Source organism: Hippoglossus hippoglossus, chromosome 12 (assembly GCF_009819705.1).
Source record: "Hippoglossus hippoglossus isolate fHipHip1 chromosome 12, fHipHip1.pri, whole genome shotgun sequence".
Lineage (NCBI taxonomy): Eukaryota > Metazoa > Chordata > Actinopteri > Pleuronectiformes > Pleuronectidae > Hippoglossus > Hippoglossus hippoglossus.
The window spans coordinates 13624759-13638093 of NC_047162.1; the positions used below are offsets into that span (position 1 = coordinate 13624759).

At 42.3% G+C, this 13335-nt stretch overlaps 1 protein-coding gene across 1 annotated transcript; it reads left to right on the forward strand.

Annotated features, from left to right (window-relative positions):
• The first annotated feature begins 2419 nt into the window (after nt 1–2419).
• cercam (cerebral endothelial cell adhesion molecule) lies at nt 2420–13041 on the forward strand. The gene is made up of 12 exons (XM_034602548.1): nt 2420–2818; nt 4031–4141; nt 5065–5182; nt 5329–5463; nt 5560–5764; nt 5880–5999; nt 6206–6282; nt 6457–6563; nt 6789–6921; nt 7241–7368; nt 8223–8426; nt 11348–13041. Exons 1-12 carry the CDS (start codon nt 2616–2618, stop codon nt 11580–11582), a joined length of 1776 nt encoding a protein of 591 aa, XP_034458439.1. The 5' UTR covers nt 2420–2615; the 3' UTR covers nt 11583–13041.
• The last annotated feature ends 294 nt before the right edge of the window (nt 13042–13335 follow it).

Here is a 13335-nt window from a genome sequence, read left to right on the forward strand (position 1 = left end):
GTGAGGGGGAACTGCTGGAAGTGACTGATGATGATAGATCTGATTTTGTTTCTGTAATATAGATCGTTAGTTGAATGATTTTGTGGCTAATTAGCCTAATTAGATGATTGCTTGCAATTATGTTAACACGTGTTTCATTTGAACGATCATACAGAGGTACGGTGCATGTTATATAACATTATTTACATCTACAAATTGGTCAATGATGACTTAAACTGGGTATGACCAATGATAGGTATTTTCTTTTAATTTTATTTCTTCAGAAAACAAATCAGACAACAACTGTGTTTCTCGATCTGGGCCCCGGGGCCCTCTGAGGATCAGGGAGGAGGCTCAAGCTGGTCCCCTGCAGTAAGAATCTAAAGTGCACATTGCAGGAAATGTGAATAAATGATGAATAAATAAGAGAAATGTGTTGACTGACATGCATGTGTTTGTTCATGGGGGTAAATGGGAGTTATCTCTACAGTTCCACTTCCATCGTATTGTTACTTTTAGCATTGCTCCATCAGTATAAGTGACCCAACACTTAAGGGACAATATCTGTTTTAACCCTCTGGCCTGATCACAACTCATCCTGCTGGATTTACCCACAATGCACCTGTCTATCTCCTCCTGCATCATGTACTCAGCAGTGAACTGTGCGTTGTCCACAGAGCGGCACCCAACACACTCAGGAAGCAACTTTGACCCCCCCTACATGTGGAGCTAATCTTTAATCTTAACTCCTACTTAATGGTGCTCCTTGCATAAACCTCCACCAAGGCCCAACAGTCTGCTTAAATCCAATCAAGCTGCACCATACACACTGAATCAGTCCTCTAAAATATGACTTATTCTTTTCAACAAGATCCAATAATTATTTCCTGGGAAAATTAGGGATAATGGTAAAAAAATCCCAATCTCACAATTCTAAAGACAGACCCAGATACATCACTTAAGTTAGAGTGACAATAAAACTGTGTGAGAAACTTAATTGCAAGTAAGAGTCTTGTTTTGAAATTAAATTAAGTTAAAGTATATAAATATTTGAAGAGAAATGTACTTTTATTAAAGTGGCCCCTGATTAATCTATAAAATCTTTATCAGCAGATTGATAAAGCCATCAGTTATGAATTGTAATTGTAAACAATTAATACGTATATTTATATGTATAAGTAAGAAAATAGTAGCCAGCATTTTAGTCTTTTTATTAACAAATTTAAACTACTTCATAGACTGCCAGGCAGCTCATGCTAGAGCAAAACATTATACATATTAAAATGCAATATAACTAGTATGATTTCACTCTGAGTCACTTACAAAGGTGTGTATAAGTGTGTATAAGTGTGTGTGTGTGTGTGTGTGTGTGTGTGTGTGTGTGTGTGTGTGTGTGTGTGTGTGTATGGTGTGTGTCCTCTCCATATGATTGTGATACACTGACTGAACCATCATGGTCCAGGGCCTCAGCCATATGCTCTTGTGGGCCTTCTCTTGGATCAAACCCTCCCTCTGCTGGTCAGCCTCTGTAATGCAGATTCCAGTTAAAACCAAATGATGTAGTTCCACTCAACACTTCAACATCTCACACTTCATATCAATCAAAAATGCTCCTTATAAATTATATGTCTCAGCATTAAATACAGTGCACTCAGTGTGCATTACACCGGCATCACGTGCACTGCAGGCTAAATGTTTATGATTTATCTGTGGACTAAAAATAGAATATTCACTATATACTATATTTATATATATTTCTACACGTATATAATAATAACAATAACAATCATGATGCTACCATTAATAATATTGCTACAACTACTACTAGTACAACAACTACTTCTACTACTACTACAAATAATATATAGATATTTGAATCTTGAATCTTACACAAGGAGTAAAGATCTTCAGTAATTTTTCAGACTAAAACATATGTGCAAATTTGTATTCATTTTTTTCAGGAAAAAACTGAATAGAAATGAAGTAATAAAAATAATGTTATCATTATAATAATAACATTATCATCATCATCATCATGATACTACCATTACAACTATTGGTATTACTACTACTACTACTCCCAATACTAATATTATTAATAATAATAATATAAAGATGTTTGAATCTTGAATCGATCTAGAGATCTATTTTTAGCTTAAAAAACATATGTGCCTTACTTAATTTTTTTGAAGTTGAATTTATTTCAGGAAGAAAAGAAGGCCGATGAAAGCACAATGATGATAATAATAATAATAATAATAATAATAATAATAATAATAATAATAATAATAATAATAATCTGTATGTGGTTTGCTGAGTGTATAAACGTGTCTTTCCTCTGCAGGACGTGTCTCCAGTGTCTCAGAGGTTTTATGAACAGTCTCATACACTTTTATCTTTGGATGAAAACTTTTTCTGGGGCCTTGGGGCGTGAAGCGGAAGTTGTGAGTGAACCTCTGCCGGTTGACTTCGTGTAACTTCGTGAGAACCCGAGTGGCTTCGCACAGTAAGAAGGTGGAGTTGAGATTTTCTTTTTTGGGTAAAGCCCAGACTTCTCTCCCTCTTCTTCCTGGGACCGCCGCTGCTGACGCGTCCAGTGCGGAGCCGCCGTGAGAGTCCCGAGCGCCTCCGCCACCATGACCCTGCTCCTGCTGGCTTTAGCGGCCCTGCTCCTCCAGGCCGACTCCTACTTCTCCGAGGAAAAGTATCCGGAGGAGTCGAAGGTGCAGCCTCCCACCGTGGTGATCGCGATCATCGCCCGCAACGCCGCTCACTCGCTGCCCTTCTACCTCGGAGCCCTGGACAGACTCAACTACCCCAAGGAGCGCATCACCGTGTGGTGGGTTGGTTTCCGTGTCCCCCTGCCTTTTTTTAATCCCTCTGCAGCAGCCGTTCAAAAGGTCAACGGCATTTAAATGAGTCTTTGAAAGCAGCAGCCTTCCTTCTTCTCCTTCTTCTCCCCCTCCTCCTCCTTTCTTCTCCCCCTCTGTGCCTCTCTCTCAGTCCAGGCTGCCTTTCTCTCTCCCCCTCTCTCTCTCTGCCACATTCACTTCCTTCTGTGGGTTGCATGGGTTTGTGTTCTGCAAAGGTTGTTCCAGCTCCAAATCAAGATCAGAACCCTCAAACTGAATGGTCCTCCTGTTGTTTACATCCCTGGAGATACTGTGTCATGGAGTGTCCATCATTTAAATCCAGCTCTGCTTGTGAATCCCCAAAAAAACAAAGCCCCCAAAACTATGGAACTGACCCTGAAACTCTGAAACACTCCTCGTACTCTGGCTTTCCCTCAGATCCAGAGCCTTGTTGTACCAGATTGTTTCACCAAGTTTATTTATGCTCATGCTGATTTGATTCTGTTTAATGTGTTATTTCTTTTTTTACTGTTTGTGGATTTGCTTTTCTGGTCTTTTAATTACTTTGTGTTTATTCTTACAACAACTTTGCACGTCTTATTGTTTTGTATATATCTTTGACTTTATTTTATTTATTCATCTGATCCTATTTTAATTGAGTTTTCAAAAGCACTTTGAGCTGCATTATATGTATGAGAAGCGCTTTATAAAAAAAACATTTATTAGTGATCATTATTATTATTGTTAAGGTTTGATTTGTCAAAACATGAACTGTATCACTTGAAATGATCCATGATGTGGTAACATGATTACTCTTAAATGTGATAATGCTTCTGTAGGTGATATGTTCATAGCAGTGTGTGCATATAGGATTTACGCTTTATAGGATGTATACGCTTTCGCAAACGTTTTTTTTAACAAAGAGACATTCTGCTAAATGACTTAAATTGACATTCAAGGCTTAGAATACCACACAACAAACATTATGGCAAAATCCCAGTATTGTTTCATGGCTCTGTATCATCTACCGGTTTATTTCTCTTTATATTTCTCTTTCTTGTTGTCATATGAGGTGAAACTACTCCATACATGTTAAAGATCTGTTGCAGTCCTGTCCCCATCCCCTCCGTCACACCGGCAGTTAAAGCATCTCACACCCGTGTTTGTTTGTTTTAACCATCTGCTCTCTGTCTCCTCAGGGCGGCCACGGATCACAACACCGACAACACCACAGCCATGTTGAAAGAGTGGCTCACATACACGCAGAAGTTTTACCATTATGTCGAGTGGAGACCCATGGATCAGCCCACGTGAGTATTTATGAATTGAACTTTACTTACAATACCGATCTGCTTTAATAGTGATCACGTGCAGAACCAGCAAAAGACACAAATGCATTAATATGAAGGAAGAGAAAGTAACACGCCTGGTGCCTCTCTTTTATTTCACCAGGACTGTAATGAAAGATTCCCTCAAGTGTCATACAGATAGTAATGAAATAAATTAAGCCCCTTGCTAATGGTGAAGCTCAGAGCTGTACTTGAAGCTTCCTTCTTGCTCATTCAGGCTTTTTATCCTACATGCACGGCGGATATTTATTAGCTGACACTTTGATAGCCTCGCACTCTGTAGTTCAGCTATCAGCCCCGGTGGAGTCGCTCGGTTTTGTCTTCGCATAATGAGGAATGATGCGGCGCGCTGCTGCTTGTCCGGACGCGTCTGTCTGTGCGGACACCTGTCTGAGCCCAGGAGGCCATTGGGGGGAATAATTTGTGTTTGCAAGTCAATGATAAAGTCTGGACTCCACAATATCTGCTCAGTTACAGAACTTTTGTTGTACATGTCGTGTTTATCATGAAGTATGACCCACCAAATAGACTTTATACCCATATTGATATATACTGTTAGTGTTTTTGGTATTTATGTCTCAGTTTTTAAAGACTGTGTTGAAAAGTGGAGATTCAGTAAAGGTTCAGAAAACCTCTAGGCTAAGTTTAAAATTATGAGAAAAGAACAAATCAAAAGGTTGGTGGTTTGATCCCTGAAATTTCCTTGGGGAAGAAATTGCCCTTGAGGGATGTGCTGACAGAATGAATATTGTGTGATAGAAAAAAGTCCTGCGTTGGAAAGTGCTGTGTAAATGGGTGAATACAATTTGTGCTGTAATAAGTGGTGGATAAGACTCTTATTTCGTATGTGTATATACATATATTGTGTTGTGTCTGTGTCTCAGGTCCTATGCAGGAGAGCTGGGTCCTAAGCACTGGCCCAACAGCAGATACGAGTACGTGATGAAGCTGAAGCAGGCGGCACTGAACTTTGCCCGGAAGCGCTGGGCCGACTACATCCTGGTACATTATGGAATAATTCATAATTCATATCGTACAGTATAGACAGTATCTTCCTTCATTGGATTTGTTTCCTCCTTTGCTGCTGTAATACACAATCTCTCTCCTGTTTCTTCTGTTTCCTCCGTCTCCTTGCGTCTCCCTGTCAGTACGCTGACACTGACAATATCCTCACCAACCCAGAAACACTCAACCTGATGATCGCAGAGAACAAGTCGGTCATCGCTCCCATGTTGGACTCTCAGGGAGCCTACTCCAACTACTGGTGCGGCATCACTCCGCAGGTCAGTGTCAACCCATCGGAAAGTAAAGATTGAGGAAAAAGGTTGGACTCATGGACACACGTGTATATTCAAAGTTATCATACTGCACCTATTCAGGGATACTATCGCCGAACAGCCGAGTATTTCCCCACCCGTCAGCGTCACAGACTGGGCTGCTTCCCGGTGCCCATGGTCCACTCCACCACGCTGCTGGATCTAAGGAAGGAGGGCATGAAGAACTTGGCTTTCTTCCCTCCTCACCAGGACTACTCGTGGCCCTACGACGACATCATCGTGTTCGCCTTCTCCTGTCGAGCTGAAGGTTCGCTACTGCTATTTAACTTTCATACTGTTAAATGTGTCCAAAGGGGAAAACAAGGATTTTACACAGTTAATGTCTCGTCTTTTTCATTCATTTTGTCTGTGTTGCTCCTCAGAGATACAGATGTACCTGTGCAACAAGGAGCGCTACGGCTATCTGAACGTCCCGGCCAAACCTCACCACACCCTGGAGGATGATCGCCTCAACTTTGTCCACGTGCACCTGGAGTCCATGAGTAAGAACAGACTGAATTCACTGCTTTTTCATATTTATAAACAGACAGAGGGTAAAAAAATAAACTAAGACACAGACTGAAATCAGATATACAAGCAACTAATCCTTGTTTTGTTTCCACATGTTTATCTTGTGTCGCTTTAGCTTTATTATAGTTTAGATTTTACGTTCTTGTATTCTAACTCATGCCCCCTCTTTGTCAAATAGTTGATGGTCCTCCCATGAAAACGTCTCGCTTTGTCCACGTGTTCCCCAAACAGAGAGACCTCATGGGCTTTGATGAGGTAAAAGATATTTTTTACTCACGACTGAGTAATGATGTGAGCATGTGAGGAGTTTGAGCTCCATCCAGTGTGAGGATGCTGATAGAAGGGGAAGTGAAAAGTTGTCCCTGGATGAGTGGAGTTTATAAAAGAACAGCATGAACAGTGGATTAACATTTGTCCTCCTCGTCTCAGATATATCTGATAAATCTGCGGCGCCGTCAGGACCGCAGAGACCGGATGCTGTTCTCGCTGAACGAGCTGGAGATCGACGTCAAGGTGGTGGATGCTGTGGATGGAAAGTAAGTGCAGCACTAAATACAGTGATGACGCGGAATTGGCTTCGGTGGAAAGTGTGTTTCAAGTGTTTCCACGAAGGAAAAAGAGAAAAATCAAAGCAGATACTGAGAGAAAATGGCGGAAAAAAGAAAATTCACCACAGGAATATTGGTTTTCCTGTAGGTTCATGGATCATTTGTCCTTCCACCATGATTGATATAACATCTTGTGTATGTGTGTGTATGCAGTGCACTGAACAGCAGTGATATTAAGATCCTGGGTGTTGACCTGCTACCGGGCTACTACGACCCGTTCTCCGGACGCACCCTGACCAAAGGAGAGGTGGGCTGCTTCCTCAGCCACTACTTCATCTGGAAGGAGGTGAGGGGACACACATGGTTCACATGGGGGTCTTTATGGACATGACTGACAGCTGTGTGTAGGGAATAATAAAATGAATGGGACAAATAATTGGATTCTGTGGTCGGGATAGGGTGTATTAAGATTATACGGGGAGATAGATTGTTTTTTTTATGGCATTCATTGCGATCCATGACATTTTTAAGTTTAAATAAGTTTAATTTAAAGAACCAATACTAAGATTTTACCAGATAGATGATATGCAATTTAATTTGAGTATATTTGCTAATTTGGATCCTGACGTTTGGACGTGATGTGTTTTTTTCTCCGCTCATCTCAGATGGTGGACGAGCAGATGGACAAAGCGCTGGTCTTGGAAGACGATGTCCGTTTCCAGGCCAACTTCAAGCGACGGGTCCTCAGACTGTTGGAGGAGTTGAAGCAGGTGGAACTGGACTGGGACATCATGTAAGACGTCCTTTATTCCCCTGTTGAAGGATGGATAATATAAGGTTATGTGAATACAGTATCCGCAGAAGTCAGAAGAAAAGTCCAGAGATGCAAAACAAATCACTCAGAGCTTATTTAAAGGTCTAAATATTTAGCTGAGTTGTGTACTTGTGTACTACTTATATTTATACAGTTTTGCCACGCTTTTACCTTTTTGGGGGGGTGGATCTCAGTCGTTTTTAACTCTATCTGGATGAGGGTTTTCAGTCATTGGACATCCTGATCTTAAGTTATCAGAGAAACAAGCAGCTCTCCCGGGACGTCACGTGTCGACCAAACAGCGTCCGAGGAACAGCGGATTTTAAAGTGTAACCGTTTTATTCAGTGTTTTAACTGGTTTAGGTCACATGGTCCTTTTGTTATGTAGAGTAGGAGACTTCAGTGGATAATTCGACCCTAATTAAAAAGGACAAATGCTGAGGGGATCCAAATCGGGAGAAGCTGAGTGCAATGAACGCCATGGTGATGAAGACGTTAAACTCCATCTCCTGTTTTTCTTAGTGGCAGAAAAATACACACTGTGTGTTAAAATAAACTTAAACAGTCTCAGGGGCTAAACAAGTTCAGGCATGTATTTGTTTCTCAGTTTCTCTGAGTTAGACTTGAAAGAGCATGGAAATAAACTTCAGACATGATGAAAGTGTTTTGAAACTATCAGCAGGAAGCGGGAAGTGCGCCAGCTTGTTGTTTGTGTGTATTTCTGTTTCCATAACATTCTGAAAGTAGTCACGACACATGTACAGAACAAATGCTGCAAAAAAAAGATCTTCATTCCTTCTCCTTCTTCTTTACCCTCCGTCTCTCTGCTGCAGATACTTTGGCAGGAAGCAGGTGAATCCTGGGAGCGAGAAGGAGGTGGAGAACGTCCATAACCTGGTGTACGCCGGCTACTCGTACTGGACCCTGTCTTATGCCATCTCCCTGCAAGGAGCCCAGAAACTGATCAACGCTGAACCGCTTTCCAAGATGCTGCCCGTGGATGAGTTCCTCCCCATCATGTATGACAAGCATCCCAAGTACGTATGAAAACAGCTCTGAGGCCACTGGCAGAAACCGGCTCGTTTCTTGTACTGATGCATGCACACCTCTTACCTTTTCTTATCTTGTTTTAGTAACTCATGTTGTTCAGTGGTAAACCTTGTCTCTCTCAGCCGCCCTCTGCCCCCAGACATATAAAGTTAAAAACAGAACTCCTGCAAACTTTCCCTATAGCTGCCTAAATTTGTATACATGCTATATATTTAACCTTTTATTGAGGAATAGATTAAAGAGCTATAGTGAAGTCTGTGGTTTCCTTGAGAGGACGGTCATAATCTCTATTCCTGTCAGTTTATTATGCAGCACTTCAAGATAGACAAAGAAACCACATTTCTAAACACATCTCTATTCTTTCAGAACATTTTTCTTTTTATGATATGCAGGTTTCTTGGCTGCATCTCTCTCTGTGAGTGATTGTCTGGACTTGGCCATGTGGAAGTTAACTTTTGTTAACCACAGTGTGGTTGCCAGACAGACGGGATTCAGATGTGTTTGTGGCAGACTTGTGCTGAAAGTAAAAAAATTGTTTTGGGGTATTTTTAGCCATGCTTGTTGCGTGTCTATTGGATGGATTCTGAAAAGAATTTGGTCCATACACGCATGTCCCCATCTTCGTGAATTTGAATAACTTAAACACCAACATCAGGTCAAATTTTGATTTGTCTAAAACTTTGAAGGACGACATGACAGCTCCTCAAAAGTGAAGCCTTTATCACTGCTGCTTTATCACTGCTGCTTTATCACCGCCTGGTATCTAGCTGCAGTATAGTTCATAAACCCCGCCTCCTCCATGGAACTGATTCGTCATTGGTTGAGCGTGTGTATTGGCAGGACCATGCTACTGCGGCTCCACCCCCCTGATCACTACTGCAGAGACAAATGCTGTGTTCCAAATCACCCACTCATCCACTATTCCTTACTTCACTATATAGTGATAACTACATAGAGCACTACATAGTGAGCTCATCGGGAAAATGAAAAAAATGCTTTCGGACACTACTCTGCACATTTTCTCTGCGTGGAATCTATTCTCCATCTTGTCTCTTTTCTTTTATGCACATTTTGTGAACAACAATACAATGTTGTTAGCAACAGCATTTAGCTCCTTCCAACAGTCCCACTTTCTTTCTACATAGTTTTTGCCCTTGTCTCATGAATCCTCACCCAGATGGTTCCACATGTAATCTGTGTTTATCTTTTGTTCCTAGTTCATCATAAAGACATTGTGCCAAATTGTTTTTTAATCTAACAGCTGCATGTTAAAGCGATTCTGAGAGTCTCAGTCTTTTCCCATCATGCCACAGTGATGATGGAGCAGAGTAAGAGAGACACATATGAGGTGCTGCAGACTGTAAGAGATGAAATTGACCCTTGGCTGAGGGCCCTGCAGACTGTAAGAGATGAAATTGACCCTTGGCTGAGGGCCCTGCAGAATGTAAGAGATGAAATGGACCTGCAGGGGCCAAGGGGCCTGCAGAATGTAAGAGATGAAATGGACCTGCAGGGGCCAAGGGGCCTGCAGAATGTAAGAGATGAAATGGACCTGCAGGGGCCAAGGGGCCTGCAGACTGTAAGAGATGAAATGGATCTGCAGGGGCTGAGGGGCCTGCAGACTGTAAGAGATGAAATGGATCTGCAGGTGCTGAGGGGTCTGCAGACTGTAAGAGATGAAATGGACCTGCAGGGGCTGAGGGGCCTGCAGACTGTAAGAGATGAAATGGACCTGCAGGGGCTGAGGGGTCTGCAGACTGTAAGAGATGAAATGGACCTGCAGGGGCTGAGGGGTCTGCAGACTGTAAGAGATGAAATGGATCTGCAGGGGCTGAGGGGTCTGCAGACTGTAAGAGATGAAATGGACCTGCAGGGGCTGAGGGGCCTGCAGACTGTAAGAGATGAAATGGACCTGCAGGGGTTGAGTGGCTTGCAGACTGTAAGAGATGAAATGGACCTGCAGGGGTTGAGTGGCTTGCAGACTGTAAGAGATGAAATGGACCTGCAGGGGCCAAGGGGCCTACAGACTGTAAGAGATGAAATGGACCTGCAGGGGCCAAGGGGCCTGCAGACTGTAAGAGATGAAATGGACCTGCAGGGGCCAAGGGGCCTGCAGAATGTAAGAGATGAAATGGACCTGCAGGGGCCAAGGGGCCTGCAGACTGTAAGAGATGAAATGGACCTGCAGGTGCTGAGGGGTCTGCAGACTGTAAGAGATGAAATGGACCTGCAGGGGCTGAGGGGTCTGCAGACTGTAAGAGATGAAATGGATCTGCAGGGGCTGAGGGGTCTGCAGACTGTAAGAGATGAAATGGACCTGCAGGGGCTGAGGGGCCTGCAGACTGTAAGAGATGAAATGGACCTGCAGGGGTTGAGTGGCTTGCAGACTGTAAGAGATGAAATGGACCTGCAGGGGCCAAGGGGCCTGCAGACTGTAAGAGATGAAATGGACCTACAGGGGTCGAGTGGCTTGCAGACTGTAAGAGATGAAATGGAGCCCCTGCAGACCGGAGTGTTTGGCAGTGACGGCATTCTTCATCTTGTGTGGAAAACTGGCCTGAAGCCAAGCCACTCTCTCTATTCTCTGTCTCTTTCCCCCTCTCTCACCTCTGTGATTCTAATTCAATATGCTTGACTGGTCCTCTAAGAATGCACGACGGCGACTGCACACCACACATCAGTCCTGCTGTCGTCCTTCACGCTTAAAGTAACCGAAAAACAGCCAAACGCATGTATTTTAAATTAGGTTCAAAATAACAGAAATATTAAGGATTAACAGTGAATTGTGGGAACAATTGTAAGAGGTGCACGAATAGAAAATCTCTGATGCAATTTTTCAAACTGTTATTAGGATTTATAGCCTCAAATGAAATCCATGTGATCTCTAACCACTGTTTTCTCTCCACAGTAAGGTCTACAAGTCCAATTTCGCCAACAGAAACCTACAAGCCTTCAGTACACGCCCCCTGGTGGTCCAGCCGTGCCACTACGCCGGGGATCCCGACTGGGTGAGCGACACAGAGACGTCCACGCTGTGGGACGATGACTCTGTACGCACAGATTGGAGGGGCTCCCACAAGACCCTGAAAGGGGCGGCGGCGGCTCCCGAGATGCTGTCAGCTGCCTACAAGGATGAACTCTAGTGCGGAGCTGACGTAGCTGTGCAGAAAGTCGAGGTCAAGAGGTCAGAGGGACAGATGCCCGGAGGAAGGAGCTACACCCAGACTTTATTTGGAGTCGACTCTCTGTCACACCACCGACACGCTCTGTGTCATTTCACCTGGACTTTGACTTTTTCAAAGCGTGTAAGCAAGTGTACGGCACAGGAGGATTATTCTATAACAATGGGTGTTTGCATCTCAGCAAATCAGATGCTTGAACTTGCACAACAGATTTTCCTCGAACAATCCGCCCTTTAGATATTTTTTACTTTACTCAGAAGATCCATTTTTAATATTCTGAGAGTTTAAACAGTCGTATGGCTAAGAATAGCATTTTTACTTGAATGTGTGCCTGTGTGTTTGTGATGATGCATGTTCATAACACTAATTACAGAGCTTTTAAAACAGGAGAAGCGGTTTCACAAGACTGAGGCTCCAGATGCTGCACTGTTCACAACCTCTGGCAAGTCTGGACCAAAGTCGGATACGGTCATCGCTATGATGTCTTTTCTGTCTGTTTATCCATTTGTCCATTTGTCCATATCTTCTATTTGGGACGGTCCAATGCAAATGTAGACTGATTGATCCTATTGAATTTATCCCATTGGCTTCATGTGACTGTGTCATTGGTACAGACTATATGCAGGAAGTATTTAGTTTATGAAACCAACTCATTGAATGTTTGCATTTGTACAATCTAAGCTTTTTAAATAATGTGTATTTTTGATATCAAGTCATTGCTGCATCTTCTTTTTAAAAAGTATGAACTACCCCACATGTATCGTAGCAGCTGTCTCATGAAGCCATCTTGAAACGCAGCCTATAATAACCTTGTCGTAGCATCACTTGGATCCTCTTCGATCCAGGAATGTGTTGACACTCGGTGGCGTGTAATGCAAGTGACTGAAATTACAGCCACCGAGTACATTCATGTATTTGCATTTACGCTGATCTGATTTCACGTGTTCATTAGTCTGTCGGTGTGCGTATGTTACTCCTCCTGCATTTGTCTTAATTTATTTATTGAGCTTTTCTGACGTGGTCGACAGACGAGTCGCGTAACTTTATGAACAACGTGTCACCAAAGTGGAATGTCGTTTCTACCAAAGGCCCCTCTCTCTGTTTTTGAGCGATACAATTGTATATTCAGACTTTATAAAGATAGGATGTGATAAGTGTAAAGCAACTTTTTAAATGTTAATAAAAGTGAGATTTTGCACATTCTTTCATCATCTGAATACATGTACTTACAAAAGTCTGCCACAAGAGGGTGGAATATCGTATTTCATGCAAGAACCAGGAGGATGTGCTGAGCTCATGTTTCCTGGACACATGTAGATTTCCATTTTTTGTTATAGAAACCCTTTATTTTTATTCATTTATTTTAATGACTATCTGTATGATCCATATTTCAAATTAAAGCAATGGCAAACATTGGCTTAAACTTCCTCGCTGCAAAATAAGTCAACTTAAAACCTTAGTGCAATTCATTGTCAAGTATATACTGTATGTAAGTCTGTGCTGGGGCTAATTTCTAATTATATAAGTATATCTAAGTATATCAGTTCGTTCGTTTGACATCATTTAAGTTGAAAAAAATCAAACCAGAAAATCTGTATTAAGCTCTTTAGTGTGAAATGGTTTTTTTTGTGATGTAATATCTCCTTTAATATTTAGTTGGTTTCTCAAGTCATTTGCAACATCCAGAGTGGGCTGTGTATTTTAGACTTAAACT

Bases quoted from the DNA above. Each gene is read 5' to 3' on its own strand.
- cercam (XM_034602548.1), top strand. From the start codon at position 2,616: ATGACCCTGCTCCTGCTGGCTTTAGCGGCCCTGCTCCTCCAGGCCGAC. The intron at 6,000-6,205 runs GTAAGAACAGAC...TTTGTCAAATAG, and splicing joins CGTGCACCTGGAGTCCATGA to TTGATGGTCCTCCCATGAAA. The intron at 6,564-6,788 runs GTAAGTGCAGCA...GTGTGTATGCAG, and splicing joins GTGGATGCTGTGGATGGAAA to TGCACTGAACAGCAGTGATA.